Below are 22824 nucleotides of genomic sequence, written 5' to 3' on the forward strand. Positions count from 1 at the left end.
GTTAAATGCGTTGCTTCGTAAACTCCCCCTTTTCTCACCGTTTTTAAAAAATTGACCGTTAACGATGAGCGAAAAAAATGGTACTGGAGAGTTTTATTTCGACGATTTATCAGATTGTCCCGACAGTTATTCAGGACAGGGAGAATCTGCGGCCGATCGGACGTGCATATGCTTTTGAAACTCTAGTGGTCGGTGTTGTGTTAACTTTGGTTCTTTTGCCCAGAGAGCCGGTGTTAAAATTCTGTCAACCTCCTTGAGCTATTCGAATGCATTATAAATGGCATATCCTTGAAACTTCTAAAATGAATTTGCGGTATCATGGTGGACGTAATTTAGCGAACGTATTTTTTTTATCTAATAGCAATTGTTGTGTCTATAGAAAGGCAGCAAGAATCGCAGTTATGAATCTATTTGAGAAAAAGGGAGGTTATGGAGAGAAGTAATGGGTGAAGACGATTACTTAAAAGGTCTGCTTGTATTGTTAGCGATTCGATTTGTTTCAATAATTCTGTGTTATCAGGAAGTGTTTCCTCGGGATTATTGTTATCCTAATTTGTCGACTGCATATGAAGAGTGATTAATTCATCTAAATTTCATCTTATGTTTTTTAATAATATTGTCCTCCACAATGCGCGAGATTAAATCATTTTTATTATAGTTCAGAGAACGTTTTTCTAATTCCATTTTCAACTGTTCGATATTTAAATGAAGTGTCTGCATCTGTAAAGAAATCAAAATAGTATTTAGGTGTATTGGTATTTTATTTGCTTGTTTGTGCACAGCGGGTCTTGGCTAGAAGGGAAAATAAGCGACGTCCTCGGCGAGAAGAGAGCAAGTATTATTTATAAAAAGAAATGCTACTTTTAAAAATTTTAAGAACAAAATAATAATAAAATTATTATTAAAATGATATTTCCTGGGAGAAGCTTAGACAAAAGATGAAAACACATCAGGAATATTCATAATCGAACTCATTTAAAGAGCTTGTAGTGAAGTTCATCGAAAGTGGTTGAAAAAGAAATGAAAATTTGGGGTAACTGCTTTGAAGCTTTCACGAAAGAATTTCAATTATTGTTTGTTATATTTTAAAAAGATACTTGCTGCATTATAAAAGGGAAGTTAATGTATAAGGTATTTCTTACGCCTTCTTAGCGTGCCTTCGTGGTGTAGTGGTCTGCATGCTGGGCGTGAAATGCAGTGGCGCCCGAACTAAAAGGGTGGTGGATGATGATTCTCCACACACAGGATTTGGCAATTGGGTCACCTAAAACCCCGGTCGCCCTATAAAAGAGGGAGTATATAAGGTATTTCTCCCGACTTCTTAGCTTACTTTCGTAGTGTAGTGGTCTGCATGCTGGGCGCGTAGTCCAGAGGTGCGTAGTTCGATTTCCATTGGTCCAGAGGTGCGTAGTTCGTTGCTCATTTTCCATCTTTCTTGCTTCGAATTAACCTAATTACTCTATAAATGTCCTGATATAATAGTGAAATGGAGAGATGAAATTGACAACAAACAAACTACTGGTACCGCACATTTTCAAGTAAATATTTCTTTTTTAAATCCCCGTGATACAAAGCACAAATGTGAGCTTTGCATTGCTGTCGGATTAGTTAAAGTTTCGATTTACTTCTAACAGGATGAAATTTTTTTTTCGTTTATACCGATATATAAATGTAGGCTTACAACAGGTGTTACTTAATATGATCATGGTTAATACTGTCATTCGGATATTGTTATCGAATTTGCGAAATCCCATCTTTCTGTATAAGGAAAGAAGGAATATACATCACTTATTTTGATCAACAAGTTGGTTAATGTTATCAAAATATTGCAGAACGAATCGTTTAAATTGAAGTAAAAATACTAAATCATCACCACATTATGCTGAGCAGTGATAGAGCAGTGATCTTCAAAACGTTATTCATGTAAAACATGGAAATGATTTTAATCGCTATTAAGGCTACCAACTCAAAAATGTGCAATCATTGACTACTATATTAAGGCTACCAACTCAAAAATGTGCAATCATTGACTACTATATTAAGGCTACCAACTCAAAAATACGCAATCATTGACTACCATATTATGGATACCACAAAATGTTCCTGCCATGGATACTCTCATTTGAAAATATAACATTTTAAGTAGAAGGAAGCTCATAAAAAAACGGGAAAATATTGACTGTGTTGTAAATTTAAGTAAATATTTGTGTTTATTTGATTCTGTTTTGATTTTTATGTGTGTTTGTGGTGCTATTACTGTTTTCATTTAGTTCCTTGGTCATTTAGTGCATTTTATTTTAATTTTGTTGTATGTGTTGGTTTAAGACAATTAGTGGCTTCTCATTATACTCGTACGTGTTTAATTCGTGCATTATGTTGTAAATCGTGGAATTCGAAATCGGTCAACTTTAAAATTGGGATGATAGCTCATTTAGAACCTATGGTATAAGCACAAACTATTTTGTCGCCTAATTGGCGGCATTTTGCGATTTTTAGCCAACTTTGCCGAGAGCTGGATGTTTCTGGAAAACCTATTTTCATAATCGTACCAGCAAGATTTTCCAAGTTTTCAAGAAGTACTTGTCAACTCTATAAATATGGCTGCATTTAGCTGAGAATTATGTACCCGAAGAAACTGTCGCTGCATATACACACTGTTTATTCCAAAAATGAACAATCTAAAACTCCCCCTCCCTCCCAAAAAACTGAAGATTAACTTAAGTGTGGGTAAAAGATAATAATCTCTTCTGAAAATTCATATAAATTGGCGAAACATATAAGAAGATTAAAACAGTGAGGAAGAGCTTTTGCTTGCACGACGTTTTAAAGACACGATTGCTAAAGCAAAATTTTAAAATTCTACCTTTTTGCTGGATGAATACTTCTTCGGACTTTCCTTTCCATCTACTCAGACCTGATCTTCCAGTAGGAAATTACTTGACGAACGTTTTTACGTGATGTGCTATCAGCAGTACTGTAACCCTTTGCAACACAGTGTGTCCGGTCTGGACAACCCTAAAAAAAATTTCCTTCTGTACGCACAGAAAAATTAAATGAAAAGGATTTATAGGTTACTATCGGTTACTCTGAACCTTCTTTATTTATAGTAGATGGCAGCTCAACACAAACCAGTCCATATATTTTAGCCATGTTTAGTTCTTTTAAGACCCTCATTTTTCAAAGAATCTTCCAGATTTTTTTAGGGTATAAAAGGAATTGTTTGAAAAGAAATTTCTATATTATTTTTTGGCTGTATGCTAATCTCCTTATTTTATATTAGTTTAAAATTTTTACCTTGAAATTTTGCCTAAAATCAAACGGCGAACCCTGGGTGTGTCTAGACCGGGGTCGCCGATAATCTAGGACAACTGAGAGTCTGTATTCTTTGTTTCTCCGCATCTCATTGGTCAGTTCATTGACAACAATGCTCGTTTCAGCACTCTTTTCCAAGCTCTATTCAATCAGTGTGCCTTTTTGGGCACAACCCACAGAATTAAAACTATAAGTGCTATCTTCACAAAATTTTAGTTGTGTACTCCTCTAGGCCTAATTAGTCTGCCTACTTTTTTTTTTTTTTTTTTTTTTTTTTTTTATCAAAACTCCGACTTTAAAAGGGAGCGTCCTGGAAAGGTTTTTAAGAGCCGGACACGTCGTGCTTCACTCAGTATTCACGGTAATATTTGAATAGATAGGTTTATTCTATTTGTTGATTACTGCTTTAGATTTTGTTCTGAGAGTAATTCTGGCGATGCATGATATTCCTCTCGAATGCTACGGAGAAAAAGTTCCTTATCTCTGTTGTTTTCTCCTGATAGAGTGTGCAGCTGTTACTTGTTGTACGAACTGTGACTTATTTCCATAAAATACTAGTTTTTGCCTGTTCTTCGGATGTAATTTTAAAAAGATATTTACGAACCCTTACCATGCAGTAACATTAATTTATTCTTTTATTTCAAATTTTAAGACATAGTTTTAATCCACAATACTTTATCATTTTTGTGGCTTTTATAATAAAAATGCTTCTTTACTGAGAGCTTAATTATTCGATGTGTTTCCGGAGATGTAAAAGCCGGCGTTCTATTGAACACCTATGTATTTTACCGACCAACAATGTATTTTATCGACAATTTATGAAAGCCGGCGTTCTATTGAATACCTAGGTACCGAAAAACGGCCGTCAGTGTATGAAAAGATTAATATTTCCTAAGCTTTCTAAAGAATGCTGAATAACAAACCGTCAGAGTATGAAATACATCTCCAATTTGTTTTAAATATTTATAAATTTAATACGCTCATACATTATCCATGCATTTAATAAATTCATACATAATCTGTACATTTAATACATTCATACATAATCCATTAATTTAGTACATTCCTTCCGTAATTCAATATATTTCATACATTTTTATAAAATGTTTTCTTTAACTGGAAAAGCATAAATTTTATTTGGTGCAAATTTCATTTTTATTTCCGTATATTGAATAAAAATTTTTAATGGCACTCTTTCATTATTTTTCAAAATAGTATTCATATTTTTGAGGAATCTACGTCTATTAAATAATAATTTTATCATACCCTTTTTTTCACTCTGTATACGAAGTTTGTAGATACGTAAATAATTTTAATGAAATTATACATGAAACTGAAGTATCTTTTGTATAATGTAACTTAAAATGCTTGACAAAGCGAAGCTCACACAGAGATCTCTCACTACGGGGAATTCAGCATTGAACTCAAAACTGAGAGCTTCTATTTCACGAAATTATTGAAAGTCATATACATTAGGTAGAGACATGAGGATTTTTTTGGAAGCAGACAAAATGAAAAATTAGCAATTGCTTTCGCAGGGAATCGAACCACGGACCTCTGAATTACCGGCTCAGAGTGCTGACCACTACACCACAAAGGCAAGCTAGGAAGGCTGGAGAAATACCTTATATACTCCCCCTTTTTAAAGGGCAACTGGGGTTTTGAGGGGACCCAATGCCAAATCCTGGGTGAGGACAATCACCATCCAACACCCTTTTAGCTCGGGCGCCACTGTAGAGACATTAGGTATTTTTGGAGCAAGAAAAGTGAAAAATTAGCAACTGCCTTCGCCGGGAATCGAACCACGGACCTCACGGACCTCTGAATTACCGTCTCAGTGTGCTGACCACTACACTACGAAGGCACGCTAGGAAGGCGGGAGAAATACCCTATAAAAGTTTCATATAAGGGCCGGATACGGTTACAGTTATATATAGTGATTAATTACAGTTATTCAGTTTCAGTGGAAGTTATAACAATACAATGCCTTGCCTTTACAGTAACACAATATTTTGCCTTAATATAATTTATTCCATAGAATGCCTACGTGCAATATACAGTGCCTAGGGAAAGTATATAATAATTCTCATTGTTCAAGCTTTGCATAAAAATAACAAACATTCTATAAAAGGCCTAGATCTTTTATAGAACGCCGGTAACATAACACTGACTAGATAGTAAAGCAGTTTTAGAAATGCTTACTTTTTTTGTATTAACAATGCCATTACCATAGGTAACCTAAAATATTTAATCTAATATCCTTTTCTCAGGTATGGTACAAAGCATGCGAGCAATCATTTTTCTCACTGGCAATCGGGTATGGCAATATCGTCATGATAGCCAGCTACAACAAATTCAAAAATAATGTTTACAGGTAAGTAAAATATTGCATTTATATAAATTGGATTGAAACAGTGATAACCTAGATTGCGTCAATGTCTGTACAATAACTCTATACGTCTCAAAGTCTTACATAATGTTTGTACAGGTTTTATTTATCGAATAGTTTAAAACATTTTCTTCTTAACTTTTTCTGATGAGTACAGGCACGCGATCATCATCAGTGTCTTGGACACTTTCACCAACGTACTGGCAGGATGTGTCATTTTTGCTGTCCTGGGTAATTTGGCCTATGAAAGGGATTTGGATATCTCAGAAGTTGTAAATCATGAAGGTGAGCAATCTGGTATTCATTTAAAATCCAATTTTGTTTTATTTTCATTCGTGTTACCTGCGTAGGATTCTGCTATATCTCTAATCTTGCCACAATGTTGTTATCGCTGTTATCTGAAGCCCCTGACAAAAATGTAAGAAGGTTAAAATAATCCTTGTATTTAATTCTAAAATGAATAGAAGGTCTACAGATGAACTTCCCCTACTTGAGGGTATTTAAATTAGAAGAAAATATTGTTGCGTTTTTTTTTTTTCCTGACACCAGTTGTTACGTTATTTTCTTCCTTCACGTTCGTAAGGGGTCCGTAGATTTGGAGTGAATAACGACGACACTTGATGAAGTATCGAAACACACTTTATTTACCGATATTAATCAGGACAGCTTTAAAACACTTTTACAGTCGTCAAAGATCTACTATAAACACGCTGGAACAATCAGCGACACAGCCTTAACACTGTCAGGCAATAACGGTGGACACAGCTTCACTGCAAAGCATCAGGGTACAGCTCCCGACTCTGTTCGATCGTTCTCGGAACTCCACGTACTCTCGAGACTCCCTACGCTACAACTCGCGATGCACTCGACGACACACAGAGCACAACTCCCGAATCTTCGTCTCAGTCGTTCCTGGAGCTTAACACACTTTCTCGACGATGCACTAACCGCGATACGCGAAGAGACTCTTTGATGCACTCGACGACCAACTCCTCGCTAGACTTCGAGACAGTCGCTCAATGACTGACTATCAGCTCGCTAGACGAGGTACACTAACTGAATGCCAACCAACAGGGTTTATATAGCTTTCGGCTTGTGTTCGAGAACATTCTGGGCTAAACCGGTAAGAATTCGTTCCAGAAGGTTCTCCATTCGTCCATGGCATATCGCCAATTTTTTCGCCAAATGGGTCAACCCTGCCTTCCCTTGCCATTTTATGGCAACCCTAAAACTGCTTTGCGGGGAAGCCATCTTGCCGCGCCTGTACAATTCGTAACAATATATTCCTATGTAGGTAACATAATCTGAGACTATGCAGGCTATAGATTACTTAATCTGGCTCAAGATGATTAACGACACGTAATTTAAACATCGGCTAGCAAGTTGCTAAAGCCGGAATAACTTTGGCAGAGCTGATGACGGCTTCCAGAAGCTGTGAGTCTAAAACATTCAAATCCTCGACCTAATTACACGGCAACTAATTTATATTCTGGTGAAATGCCCAACCGGAATAGTGGTTAAAGATGCTGAGTGCCATATCGATGGCCCATGCTCGAGTCCCGGAGAATGCATGCATGTTTGTAAATGTATTGTGTCTGTGCAGCTCTTTGCAAAGACAAGCGCATTTGACTCCTTGCCACAATGAATGTCGTGGGATTGTGCTGACCTTTGTCAGGCAAGTGAAATATTGGTAACGAGAACAACAACACATTCTGGTGAGGTCTATGGAAAGAAGAACTTAAAGCAAAGATTCAGAAGAATTCAAATGATAATACCTGGTGAATTAACCTAAAATCCTACAACTAAAATATTGAAAGGTTATAAGGTAATTCTCCCGCCTTCCTAACTTGCCTTCTTGGTGTAGTGGTTCTGCACGCTGGGCCGGAATTCCAGAGGTCCGTGGTTCGAGCCCCGGCGAAGGCGTTTCCTCATTTTTCATTTCTCCTGCTTCCAAAAAAGTCCTAATTTCTCTACTGTTGTGCCCGAACTAAAAGGGTGTTAGATGATGATTCTCCTCACCCAGGATTTGGTGATTGGGCCCCCTAAAAACCCCACTCGCCCTTTGAAAGGGGGAGTATGTAAGGTATTTCTTCCGCCTTCCTAACGTACCTTCGTGGTGTAGTGGTTCTGCATGCTAGGCCGGTATTCCAGAGGTCCGTGGTTCGATTCCCGGCGAAGGCGTTTGCTCATTTTTCATCTCTCCGGCCTCAAAATAACCTAATGTCTCTACAAGGTTTTTATAACTAAACTCCGTAGCCTTATTCCAACTGTAACAAAAATTTGCAACGTTTTTCAGTTTGAAATTCGCAGTGACTTCATTATAGTGCGATTTAACATAATAGCACAATGTTTTAGGCCAAGTTCGGAGCAAAAATGTTTTTTAATAGTTCGAGCTTCCTCGTTAACCGCTGGTAAAATGGACAAACGCATGGGTCATTTAACGGTTGTATCACCGGGAATGTTGCCAAGGCACAAAGTAAAACGTACTTACACATTAACGCAACCTCTTTGGGGCAATTTGGCGTTCTTTTACAGATAAAAAGGTAAAAATGACTTCTCGAGTACAAGGTTATCTTCGAGAATTTCATTCGCGAATTTTCAAAACATTCTCTAACTATCGATAATTATAATCTTAAAATATAAATTTAAATTATTAAATAAGGATTATTTAATACATTAAAAATAAAACACATTTTTTTGCGAAATCTTTCTCTAATTTTTAACTAAGCGCTGTTCTTCTCCTTACCTGCACCGCGATCTGTTTCCGTTTTAGAAAACCAGATAATTGCAAAACCTGTCATTCCGCATCGTCTCTTTGCCAAATCTTTGTTCATTAGTGTTCTCTTTAGTGATTTTACGTGTTCATTAGTGTTCTCTTTAGTGATTTACACTTCAATTTCTTACATTGCTGGCAAATTCGACAAGAGGTATTTTAAAACTGAGTTAAAGGCAAAAAAATATCACTGTTTATCTATAAAGACGTTGGAACTTGGAATACTTCAAAAAAATGTATACGAAAATTGCAACGTTACTTAACCACACAACTATTATGAGCATGGTTGCCTGTAAAATGTTTATGAGCATGGGAGATCAAATATATCCCTTAACAAACTTTTCTCCTTTCTTTAAAATATGTTACAAAATATTGGCTGTGAATCAGTTGAAAAGCGTTTGGTGTGCAATATTTATAAAGCTATGTTTGTTTTCTAAAGATTAAAGAAAAGGCTTTCCTAAAAGCAAATCACTATCAATTTCCCATGAGATAAGAAACTCAAATATTTTAACAAAAGGATTGAAGTTTAATGAAGTTCAACTGCAGCAGACGCAGCTTAATGTGATCACGTTTGTCCACGGCTATTTTGATAAAATTAAACAATCAGAAAAATGTCCTCCGAAGCAGGATTGAAAAAATAAAACTAGAAACAAACATCGTATTTGCTCTCGTACTTTTCCCTTTCGCGTATATTTCCCCTCTAACTTCTGAGCATTATGTTTTGAAAATTTTAATAATGTTCGCATGATTTCTCTCTGCCCTTGCTGTATATACTTTTTCTCTTTACGGGTTAATTTTTATTGGAAAATTGCATTTCCTTGCTTAGTCTTATATTATATGTGTAATACGTAGTCTTATATTATATGTGTAATGTGTATACGAACCAGTTTTCCTTAGAAAGTCATCCACAAAGGCATCCTTTCCGTTAGGCAGATAGCCAAGCGGGCTTTGTCGTAATCAACTAAAGCAAATCAAACCTGATCTTTATGCTCGGAGAGCATCTGTCAGTGGAAGAGAATGTAAAACTGTAAATTACATAGAAAACCAACCTTAGTTTGGAAAAGATGTTTCCAGAACATTTTTGTTTGAGAAACGGTCTGTGCCTGGTCACCCTCAAAATCGATACCATTGCTCAAAATCTCCAACAAAGTAATGTTTATTTTTTTTATCTAATTTTCATATCCAACAGTAGCCGAGCTGTAAAGTCACTGTCTCAGCTGTTCAAGCTGGGTTCGACTCCAGGCAAGCATGCTCAACGCAAAGCGTATTTGTGGTTTTCCTCATGTGTAACATGGATGTGAGTCAGTTTTCTTCAGAAAGTTCTCCGAGAATGCATCATGAGCCCTTGCATGCTTTGCCATATCAAAATAAACCAAATCAAACCTTACCTAATTTTAAATAGCTCACTAAAATCTAAATTAATCTGTTTGGGAACTTAATCCCTTAATTGGAAACAATTCTGTATCACTTAACAACAATATTTTATATTCTATTTTCGCATCATTTGGCTTCTTTAATTCAGTTTAAAGACATTTACTCTATAAAATTTTGATCATATTAATTGAATTGCTGAACACAGTAAGCGATGTATTTTCCATACAAAAGGTTCGTCTATTGGATAACAATACCCGAAAGATAACATTAATTGATATCTCATTAAGCGACGACTACTGAAATGAGATTAATTTTATTGCTGAGATGTAAATAATGAACGCGCTTTGAGAATAAGAAAAATTAATTTCACGCAGTTAAATTCAATTATTTTAATTTATTTGGGCATCAGACAAAATAAATTTAAAACCTGACAGAAAATTAATAAAAACGCTTATGAGGTTTAGAATCTTATACAATATAAGATAAAAATAAAAAAATAAGAAAAGAAATTTTAATTGAAGCAAAGCTATTTGAAATATTAGAAATAAGAATAATAACCTTTTTTTTTTTTTTTTTTCTCAGTCTAAGAATATTTTTCTTTACAGATCTTGGCTTAGCGTTTATAATTTATCCCGAAGCACTGGCTAATATTAAATTCATTCCACAACTTTGGTCTGTGTTGTTTTTCGTAATGCTGTTCACATTAGGGATTGGTAGCTCGGTAAGTATAATTACGAGCAGTGACAATCAAATGATGACGTGTTTTATAATTATGCCACAAAATAAACTGATACTATTAAAATCTGCGTGAGTCTGTCCGTCTGTTTGTTTGTAGCATCACCGTCTCCGGAATGGCGAGAAATTGAGTTTTGAAAGATGTACTGCCGGATGCATAATTCAGAAATACACATCAGTATCGCCACTGGGGGGGAGAGGGGTTTTAAAAATTGATTAGTGAATTCTGTTGCTTTCGTGTCGGTGAATCTTTGAAACTGCGCATATTCTTGTTTATGTTTTTATTTTGCGTTTGTGTCGCAGTTATAAATGTATGGCGTAGAAATACTGCTATCATTTTTATTAGAAAATGTTTCAGTGCTTTCATTTCATAAGTTTATTTAATCGTCAACATTTCACTTTTGCGAAACTTATTACGCAGTGATATTCGAATTAATGTTCGTGGTCTATTATCGTTCTTTATATGAAGAAAATAACTCTAATTATAATTAGTTTCGAATATTATGCATAACACCTGTGGATTGAAAGAATTCCAATGTATGATTTTTTCCACTGAGCTGAGAAGTTTTACATAAATATAGTATTTGCTTATCTCAATGCTTGCATTCTTTGATTTTGAAAACATGAGATTCAAAATATATATTGTGAATGATCCGACTATACTTATTGTTAAATTAAAAGTTACAGTATATGAATAAATTGTTGTGAATAAGATGAATTCATTCTGTTTGAAGGCCCACCAGCGGCCGAGCGGTAAAGTCGCTGAACCCTGGTAGTTCGGTCCGAGGTTCGAATCCCGCGAACGTGCCGGCTGCATGGGCGTTCTCGTGGTTTTCCCCACGTGTAACGTGTATACGAGCCAGTTTCCCTTAGAAAGCCCTCCACGAAGGCATCCATCTCCTTAGGCACATAGCCCTAGTGTGCTTTGCCATAATTAAATAAACCAAACCATTCTGTTTGATCAGTATTCTTGTGCAGGTAAAACATTTAAGAGCGCACGCTCTAAATTTGTAGGAATGCAAATTAGAAAAGTTCACTTTGAATAAAATTGGGCATTATAGAACATCTTTTTCATATAAAATGCAGTAAAAAATGGGTGAGACTTCTACTATTTACATATATAATTATGCTTATATTTAATCTAACTTCGTACTGAAAATTTTTCCTACAAATCCAGGATGTTTTAATTATTTTGTACGAAAACGTGCATGGCAAAGCAATTTCTGTTATCTTGCTTAAAGATCTTGCTAGGCAAAGGTCATGGGAAATGACACATATCTCATTGGAAGCCCACTGGACCATTCTAGAAGGCACTCCCTCGCTGGCGATACAGATGTGCACTTACGAAATATGCCTCCCGAATTCCATAACTTCTTCGCAAGCCATTTCGAACATTCTCATCCTCATTCAACTTTAATCAGCCGAGATATTAATTAAAAACTCTGAAATCGCTAATATTCGGACCCTGCAAATTGTTTTTTCCCTGAACTTTATTGCTTTGTCGACGCGCGTACGAGATGAAATTTTAAAATTGCCATTCGTCTTTTCTAAACAACGGTAGAATAAAACTTTTATGGAATAGAACTTATAAATTTTAATTATGGCCCCAGCCCATTAATATTAAAGAAAAATGTACCAATTCGAGCCAATTATTTTGTGACAAGGAATTTTTTTATCACATTTATTTTACAATAAGAAGGGCTTAAATGGACTAAAAATAATACAGTAGAAAAAGACTTGAACTTCTGTGTTCAATATTGAGTAGACGTTCTCTGCAAATAAACCTCAAAAGTACAAATGTCCGAAAACAAGTGTGGGCCGGTGTATTGTACAGTGAAATGTTACTACTTATTGCGTAGAGAGCGATGGACGTCGATTTATCGAAATAGAAGAAAGAAAATGGAATAGAAAAGTTAGAACAATAACTTATAACTACTTAACCTAGTTTCCGAAATTTTAAAACTTGAATTTTTCAGATATTTCTCTGGTTCCAACACTTTTAAAGATTTTTTTGTTTGCCCTTAATAATAGAATGAATCAATATTTATTGCGACGAAAATTGATTACAAAAGAGATTGCTCTTCAAAGGCCTCAATTTATTTTGTGTTTCAGAAATCTTCAGTTCCAAATCGTTTTTGTCTTTTTTCTCCTCGGCCTTCAAAAGTTGAGTATTAAGAAAAAAAAAAGAAAAACAAAACCTCAGTTAGATCGTTTTTTCGATAACATGCAGTTTTCCTTAATATCTTATTTAAGAATACCTCTCATTTTTCAATAAATCTGGATCTTATATGCATAAATATTACAGCTATATAGCTTTTTATAATTCATTTAAATTAGAAATAAATTTAATTCACTTCAGATTTTTTTTACGAGAACGTTCACTTATTTTTCGGAGGACTTAAGATTCTGTCATGCAATCATTATTTTATTTTACATTGGGTTGACAAGAAAGTAATTTCAGTTAAATATCTTTCATTCTGTTCCATGATCTTTTGCCATTTTGCTGGTAACTTCGGGCACTCACAGAATTTCTGGTCTTTATGGACAAAAACTCAATCAAGTGCCATTTGAGGTCATAGTTATTACTGAACTTTTTACATTTAAGAAGTTTTGTAAGCTTGGAAATAATAATAATCCGATGGTGCAGGACCGGGGCTATATGTTGAATGCGACATAACTCCCAACAACAAACTCCAATAAATTTCGCACTCATTGCTAAAATGTGGTCGCATTGCGGTGGTGGAACACGAAACCTTTGCGATTTCCCGATTCTGGCATTTTCTCATTGAATGCTTCCTCCTGTTCCATAAGTTGTTGACAGTGAACATCTGAGTTGGTCGTTTGCTTGCTTGGAAGCAGCTCAAAATACACAACATCTTTGTAAACTCACCAAATTGACGACATGATCTATTGATTTGCTGAGTGAACTAAATTTCTTTCACTTCATGCGGAAGCCAAATATTGACCATTTTAACGAACCAAGACACCTTGTATGGTTTTGAGTTATTGTGTGTGATATACACTAGTGTTCAAAACTTAAGCAACAATGCAAAATTTAATCAGATAACCATGCAATTGCAGAAAAGGGGTTCTTTCAGTAAAAAGATCATGCATATGCAAATGTCCGGAAAAAAATATCACAGGCTACGTGCGTGCGCTCCACTCGAGACTACCATAAAAGGAAGGACAAAGACGCAATTAAAGACATTCGCTGCAAGTAAAATCTTTCGTGAAATATGGCTAGAAGAAATCATCTGGTTGACGAATTTAATGAGTGGAAGAATGATCGGAAAGCTGGAGGAGGGGCGTAGTGTGACCAATGTGGCTGAAGATTTCGAAGTCAACAAAAGTGTCGTTTCGCGGGCTTGGAAAGCCTTCCAAACCATAGGTACAGCTATTAGAAAGGTTGGTGGTGGCCGCTCTAGGACAACAACTGCAGCAGATAACCGATATATCGTCCTACAGGCGAAAAGAGCCCAAAACCAGTCAGCAAGCTCCACAGCTCAGCAACTGTGTACAGCAAACGGCGACAATTGTCTTGGTTTACTGTGTCCAGACACCTTCACAAAGATAGCCTATCCGCCCGCCGTCCTGAACGATGCCTCCCTTTGAAAGTTGGCCATCGGCACCACCGTTTAGAGTGGTGCAAGGAGCGCAAAAACTAGGCATCTCATCAATGAAGTCGTGTCCTCCTTACGGATGAGAGTCGTTTTAGTGCCCCAAGCGATTCTCAACGCCTACTTATTTGGAGAGAGGTAAGGACACGGTTTAATCTCAGTAACATCACGGAAAGTGACCATTACGGTGTTCTGGAGATCTCGTCTGGGGAGGTTATTATGCTGAACGGGCGGACAGAGCTCCACGTTTTCGACAGAAGTTCTGTAACCGGAGATCTCTATTGTCAGGAAATGATCCTTCCCTATGTGCGTCTGTTCCGAGGTGCAATTGAACCAGACTTCGTTTTTATGGATGACAATGCACGGCCACACCGGACTCCTGCTGTTCAGAAGCTATTGAAAAGTGAAGATATCACTCGAATGGATTGGCCAGCGTACTCCCTTGATTTAAATCCCATAGAACATGTATGGGATGCTTTGGGCCTTGAGGCACGATTACATCCTCCAGCGAACACCCAACAACTGAAACATATGCTGATTGACGAATGGGCACTCTCACCTCAAGATCTCTTGGACAATCTGGTGCTGAGTGTGGGAAGACGGTAAGAAGCAACCATTGCAGTAAGGGGAGGACATATCCTATATTGTGCATACTATTACTTTCTTGCCATCAATAGAATCAGATGTAATGGCCATAAATTCTACTTCTTTAGTTAATCACATTTAAATCTTCGTTGAATATTCTTTTGACGACGTAGATACATAAAAATATTCTCACTGAAACCATTCATTTATATGAGTTTTAAGAAGCATTATTAGACGTAGAATTTTTTTAAGGTTTTATCTGACTACCTATCAATTAAGCATTGTGCTAATTAAGAGTTGTTATGAATATGAATACGCTTATCTAAGAATGAGACACTTCAATAAAGTAAATTCTTTAATCGTAATTTATTTACTTGCTTTATTTGACATATTAATTAAATGTGTTGCATGGTCCCCCACGGACTATTTAATTGACGTAGGTCATAGGACTATTATCTGACTATTTAATTGACAAATTGAGAGTTACAGTGAGCGCGCTTAACCCTGATCGCGTTTATCCACCGCTACTTTGATTACATTAACAGAATAATAACATTGAGCGATGACGAAAAATATTCTTCGAAATAATCCTAATTTAATGGCAACGAATTTAATTTTATTTTTCATATCGAAACGGGCAAACCGATAACAATATCCGAATGATAACATTGATCGTGAATACATTAAGCGGCGCTTGCTGCAAATATAACTGAATGAAGTCTTTAGAATAATTATCGATTTTGGACATATGTCATTTAGTGTATAATATGACAGCATGTGTCATATTATACACTAAAATGTTTAAATGGATTTGAATTTTATTTTACTGAAAATTAATTTTTCCTTAAAAGCCTCCAAATATATATGCATTTTTAATGTTGCTTTATTAAAAACGAATATTAACTCCACAAATTTCTTAGTTTAGCGCTGCAATTTCACTGTAATGAAGATTTTTAATTTGATTTCCAATTTAATCACTTAATTAGTACTATATAAGGGACCGGTTCTTGAACGATTAAAAAACGTTAATGAACGATATATTATTTAAACACTTATATGAATCGTCACGTTCAGTTATATAAATATTTTCCACTTTTCAAAGTATCAATACATGATTTAAAAAATCCAACTTTTCTAGCAACTGTTTAATTTTTAAATGAAAAGCTAGATTATTTTATGTGTTTTAGAAACGGATTAAAAATATTAATTTTGACTTCATGTTTACATTTTTAATTGCTGTTTGTTCTAAAGTTCCCCTAATTCATTAAAACCACAAAGCAGATACAGTGGAACCTCGAGATACGAGCACTTCTATATACGAGAAATTCGAGATACCAGAGTATGAGCGATAAATTTGTCTCTAAATACGAGTATTGACTCGAGTGGGAGTGATAGCCACTGGCCAGGTTACCGACCTAAGGTTTAACCAAGCGGATTTTGTGCCTGGTCAGTGGGATGGAAGACTGTCAGAGCATTTGTTTTTTCGTTTTCTGAGCTTACAGAGTCACAATTTCTAGTGATGCAGGTCATCTGAGTTACATAGGATGTTGGTTACATAAGATATTTAAATTAGCTAAATTACGATGATATCTTGTTTCGTGATGTTACATTGGACATAATTGCAGTTTTTCTTGAAAGTGAAATTGTAGTTATTCTTACTATGAAAGGCGAAATGTACTTTATGTTACATTTCGCGTTTCATAGTAGTATCTTAGGTTTCATTTACATTACACTCTATATTTTTCTTTCGACACATGTGTTATGTTAAGATGTAGTACATTACACCCTACATTATATTGTATATATGGAATTACTGGGGATTATTATATTAGAGTACATACATTATGTCAGAATGCAAAACATTAAATCATACATTATATTATTCAATACACTATGTTTGGAATTACGTTGAATACATTGCATAATATATAATACATTTTACGTTACTACGCTCGCTTTTCACATACGTGTCTTTGACGTATGACACTTTCACATACGTGTCTTTGACAAAGAGCGCCTTACTGGAATACATAGCACATTACTGCCACTTAGTATACTGTACACTACATACATGTTACTAGTTACTTAGTACTTTATATAATACTGGGATACATTACTGGATTACAGTTACATTAGTAGATTACAGTTACGTTACTGGATTACTTTATATAATACTGGAATACATTACGGGATTACATTATTGGGTTACATAGTATACATTACATAGTAAGAAATGCGTTATACTTTATTGTTTTCGCTTTTCATAGTTCTGTCGTGATTTCCCTTTCAATACATGTGCTTTTTAGATACAGTGCACTATAACGAGCAATGAGCTAGGCTGTTGGTATGCGTGGCGCCATTTCTCAAGCCGGCTCTACTCGGGGGATCCGCTTGTCAGATCCCTCGGTGTGTCTTTGATCCACGTGTCTGTGCGTTTCTGAGTCAATTGTATTCATTTAATGTGAAAGTAATTATTTCACGATGCCTCCCAAGAAGATTCTTGCCTCAGATAGTGCTTCAAAGAAAATGAAGGAGCAATGGCCGTTAAAATTAAGAAAGAAATCACAGATAAACATAAGGGTGACGGAATTGGCGAAAACTTAAGGCCTTCAAGATTTCGACATCGACAATCTTCACTATTCTGAAGAAGAAGGAAGAAATTAAGAAACTTTATGTAGGCAAAGAAGTTACCGTCACTTCCAGGCACCGTCCAAAACGTTTAGAAGCTCTTGAGAAGCTGTTGTTGGTGTGGATTAACGAGAAGTTAGGGTCGTGTCGGAAGCTATCATTTGTCAGATGGTATCATAAAGATAAACTCTGGTTATATTATTTTGGTTTATTTATTTATTATTTATTGGAAAAATTGATTTTTATGCTGATATTTTTGGAGGTGCGGAACGGATTAACTGGATTTCCATTATTTTCAATGGGGAAGTTTGTTTCCAGATACTAGAAATTCGCTATATGAGCTCAATGCTTAAACGGATTAAACTCTTTATCTTGAGGTTCCCTTGTATGTTAAATTGTATGATACAAAACCGTTCTTATGTATTATCCCGCTCACAGTGAAAGTTGGCTGTCATCTAACCGTGAAAGTTGAACAAAATTCACCTAAAGTTGCACCAGTCGTTCTTCGGTTCTTCCGCACATCTGTTTGTATTTTTTAGAATGAAATATTCGTCAGTCAGTCTGTATATTCAATCAAATAGCCATTGCTACGAAACGTAATCGACACGCTTTGGTTTTGCGCCTTTTGAAAAGAATTTTCGCGATTTCTACTATTTTATTAGATCCTTCGATTTTACCGGAAGCTCTATGAAAACGAACGTCACGTAGATGATTATTGCTGCTTTTTTGGCCATATCCAACTGTTCTTTTTTCACATTTAAAAGGTTTTAATTCTCTCGACCAATTATACATGTATCAGAGTGCAGTCATAAATGTGATTCTGCAGCTCTTCAATCACAGTGTTTCAAAATACAACGAAAATTTGCAGCAGTATCTGTTAATTTAGTTATGTCCCATTTCGGCTTTCCAGATGAAACTTTTTTGAAAATAGTGCCATTTCATTCTCTTTTGATGGGGTGGGTAAAAACGCATTTCAGCCTTCTTATTCAGGGTCACCTCAAACTCAATCAAGGTTACATCAAACGAAAGCAGGGATGTTATGAGCAAGTTGTGACTTCACGTTTATTTATGACTGGCGTTAAATGGCGTTGCTTGGCGACTGTTTCTCCACAGAAGGGATAATACCTAAATAACAACAAATCAAATGTGCTAATAGAGCAAGCGACGTTGTTATATCTTAATTATTTCGTGCTCAGAAAATCTTTACCTGTAAAATACAATTATGCATTTAGATAAGAAATAATTAATTGTCTTTGAAAACGTTTTTCTGTTTGGGTCTTTGGTATATTTTCCACGCTTTGTGTTTCTTCTTAACTGGGAAATTTAGTGTTGTTTTCATTGATTACATTTTGCTTCTCATTTTATTTTCTATAATTTCGTTGCATTTTACTTTGCATAAAGTTTATAACGGAAATTCTCTCTCTTTCATTCCATAAACGAACATATCCATAACGAATTAGGAATGAAACATAACAAATGACGAAATAGGTTTTGAAATTTCTGTAACAATAACTGTAATAATAACAATGTAAACAGATGTCTAAGCTCACAGAAAAACTTAAAAGAAGTCTTGAAATTTGATTACTGATTTCAAATTTAAGTTTTAAATCAATTATCAACCGTATGTTTTGAAAGAATTTTCACTTTTTAATTTCAGTGGTTCAAAATTTTATGAAGTTGCTAAAAATGTTTCAATTCAAGTATCTCATGCTTTGTTTCTATCTTTTATTCATTGCATAATATATTTTTTGAAGATATTAAAAAATCTTTGCAGTCTCGTTTCTCATTTTCATTAAGGGATAGTTTAAATTTAATACTTTTTAACAGTTTAAATTCTTGCTCAGTTTTTGTTCTTAATAAAATAATTTTCTTTCACCTTTAGATGTCCCAGCTTGAGACTGTTTTAACTGTAATTAAAGATAAATTTCCAGCTGTACGTGATTTTAAATGGATGCTGTCCCTTGGAACTTGCACACTTTTCTTCCTTCTAGGCTTACCACTAACGACAAATGTAAGTACCACTACAAAGTACATTTTCCTGATAACTCTGTGTCTTAATATTCTTATTAATGATCTCAGGTTAATATCATCATATTCGCAATTTTGTTATTACTAAAATAATTCTGAAATTTATTGTAGGCCTCATAGACTATATTTATAGTAGAAAATTGTTTCTAGGTTTGAATGGTATACACGTGCGGGCAAAAATAACAAAATTTGCCCACATGTCGAATTTTTGAAAATCTAATGGACAGGTTTTTAATAAAATTAGGTATGAATATACATTTGTAACAGAAAACGAGATGTGCGATTCAAAAATCATTTTAGGGACGTCTGATTACCAGTAAAGTTCTTGGAAGAGTGATGTCCAAACTCAACACTGTGATATCGAAATGAAAATGAGTCTAATATGGGGTACGATCGCCTCTGTCTCTCACTGCTAGACAGGTCACGCAGCGTGATGGCATACTAGACAGGAGACAGTTGAGGAATCCCTTTGACAGTCGATCCCATTCCTGCATCAAGACAGTTTTCAACTCCGGGATGAGACTGGATTTTCAATTCCGCCACAATCTTCCAAATTTCTAACTTTGGAAGATGATGGCAAGATGAAACTGCCATCCGAAGAGTGTCCTGGACATGGTATATAGAGTTAATGTCAAGCGATCTAGCTGGTCAATACATGCGGTGAATATCCTCACTTTCCAAGTAATCGTAGACCAGCTAGCTCTATGCAGGACAAGAGCTGTTGTCCGTTAACTGGAATACAGGAATAAGTGCGCTCCTGAAAGGTCTCTAAGATTTCCTCTGTGCGCTTCATCGCAATCAGGAAGATTTTGTAAAATACATGCAGAGGTGTGCGACCATCAAGCATAACGCCTGCCCAGACCAGTACACCTCCACAAGCGTAACGATCCTTTTCCATGATGAGGGAGAAATGACTTCCAGAGACTCTCTCCAGATAGAGGCAAGACGAGCATCAGCGTCCAGGATGATTCTTGCCTCATCTGTAACATCCACAGTGCTCGATTGCAAACTTTGTCCAAGGCGTATGTTGTTTTCACAATGCTAAACGTCATTTCCTGTGTGCTACATTGAGCGAGATGCAAACATGGTAGCACACAGCTCACGAGGGAGCTGTAAGCGTCTGGCAATCCTATGTCGCGGAGCTGAAAGTGTACCAAATAACGATCCTCATTCGTTGTTGTAGATCTTGGTCGACTTGTCCAAGTTTTCTCGTTGTGGATTTATTGTTCTGGAAGTGTCTCCATAAACTGCAGACGAAACTGGGCGTTAGCTCTGTAGCCACATGCGTTTACAATTGCTGTACCTCCAATCTGCCGACAATTCTTCATCTCATTGCTTCATCCATTCGTTCGTAGCATACTCATTTTACCTGATACCTTATGAAATTTATCCAACTCTTGGGAAAAATACGGCGAATGTCGTGAAGGGAGAGAGAGAGAGTGAGAGATTATGGCGCAAAACCAAAGATGATTATAGTGCGCCAAACACGAGATGGGGTGAGTACAATTGATGAAATTAAAATACAATAAATAAAATCAAGTAGACAAATGTATCAAATCCAGAGGATGAAGTCATATAAGAACAAGTTAAAACCACACATTTAAAATTCAAGATACAATCTTTAAAACAAATTACATTAGGTGATAAAAGCCAGTCTCTTTTAAATGATAAAATAAATTACAATTGACCTCTCTTCCGATTAAACGGTCGAGAGGTAAGTCACAGCTATTAAAATATTACTGGCGAAGACTATTAAAACATGGACACTCAATTAAAATATGACGAACAGATAAACAAACATTACAATTAAAACACACAGGCTCATTTTCAGCTTTGAGAAGATAGTTATGTGTCACTCTAGTGTGGCCAATTCTGAGGCGAGTTAAAAGAACTTCCTCCTTACGATTTCCAGCAAAATCCCAATGCTCAATTCTAGACTTGATATTTATTAATTTGTTGTGATGCTGAATATCCCAAATTTGCTGCCATTTTTTTTCGGACCTTTCCCTTGATGAAACAGCAGACATCTCTAAAAGGGATAAGGCGACTGGACAGTTCAACAGCAGATTTTGCTGCGATATCTGCAAGCTCATTTCCCTTTATTCCAGCATGTCCAGGAGCCCAGCAGTACAGGACTTCATATCATCGAATCGTTAAGCTAATATGAATTTTCAGAACATCCATTACCACAGGATTCTGAGTGTTTGGGAAAAGCTTCCAAAGATTTAAGAGCACTATACGAGTCTGTATAAACTATGAACTTTTTGTGGCAGAGCTTTGAGATGTACCAAAGACCATAATATATTGCAGTTAGTTCAGATGTTAGGACTGAGAAAGCATGGTGCAGGCATCTGCCCTCTATGTAATTTTCAAATACAAAAGCCATCCCGACATGAGCATTTGACTTTGATCCATCTGTGTAAATCGGATAATAACTGCTATATTTCTGCCTGTGCTCAGCAAAGAGTTGTCTGTAAACGATCTCGTTAGTGCTTGCCTCCACGTGCTGTTTGAAAACATCAAGAAGCTGAATCCGTGAATTTTCCCAAGGTGGGATTTCAAAGTTCTGTACTGCTTGGGGGCGCATATCAGAGAGGGAATGTTCCTCAATGATAGGGCGAAGTCTTAAAGAAAAGGTAGGAACACAGGATGGACGTGTTTCAAATAAAGTGTTACATACATTATCAAGTAAGCACAGCTTATTGGGATGTTCAGGTTGTGATAGAATATTAAAATATTGCAAAAGGGACAATTGCTCACGCCTCAGATAAAGTGATGGTTCGTTAGAGTCAACATACAGGCTCTGGACAGGAGAAGTCCTGAAAGCTCCTGAACAAATCCGCAGAGCTTGATGGTGAAAAGGATCGAGTTTTAACAAAACTGATGACCGAGCGGATCCATAAACAACTGAGCCATAGTCCAGTCTAGAGCGAACAAGGGCTCTGTAAATGCGAAGCATAGAGGAACGTTCTGCACCCCAGGATGTGTTCGCCAACACTTTTAAAATATTTAATGTTTTTAAACACTTCTTTCTAAGGTTTAAAACATGAGGAAGGAAAGTCGATTTCTGGTCGAACGTCACTTCTAAAAATTTTACTTCGGGCGCAACTGGAATAATTGTACCATTTAGATATAACTCAGGTTCAGAATGGAGAACTCGCTTCCTACAAAGGTGCACGCACACAGTTTTTTGTTTAGAAAAAGTAAATCCCTGTTTGTTTGAACATTCCTGGATCTTATTCAGAGCCATCTGCAGTTGCCTCTCTACATATCTCATGTCTGCCCCTCAACAGCTAATCTGCAGATCATCAACATATAGAGATCCCAAGATGGTTGGAGGAAGTTCTTTTAATACAGAGTTTATTTTTAAACTAAACAGGTTT

At 36.0% G+C, this 22824-nt stretch overlaps 1 protein-coding gene across 6 annotated transcripts in view; it reads left to right on the forward strand.

The window, feature by feature from the left end:
* LOC118203579 (sodium-dependent nutrient amino acid transporter 1-like) overlaps nucleotides 1-22824 on the forward strand; it is a 122943-nt gene that overhangs the window by 77797 nt on the left and 22322 nt on the right. For 5 of the 6 annotated variants that reach the window (XM_035375863.2, XM_035375862.2, XM_035375864.2 and 2 more), the window contains 4 exons: nucleotides 5583-5686; nucleotides 5859-5986; nucleotides 10454-10569; nucleotides 19296-19424. In XM_035375863.2, coding sequence (XP_035231754.1) covers nucleotides 5583-5686; nucleotides 5859-5986; nucleotides 10454-10569; nucleotides 19296-19424 — 477 coding nt within the window. The remainder of the gene's footprint in view (nucleotides 1-5582; nucleotides 5687-5858; nucleotides 5987-10453; nucleotides 10570-19295; nucleotides 19425-22824) is intronic. The other variant, XM_085813555.1, reaches the window with a different exon arrangement.

This window comes from Stegodyphus dumicola, chromosome 3 (genome assembly GCF_044657685.1).
Source record: "Stegodyphus dumicola isolate Sdum_Otavi_A_Nest chromosome 3, ASM4465768v1".
NCBI classification, from domain to species: Eukaryota; Metazoa; Arthropoda; class Arachnida; order Araneae; family Eresidae; genus Stegodyphus; species Stegodyphus dumicola.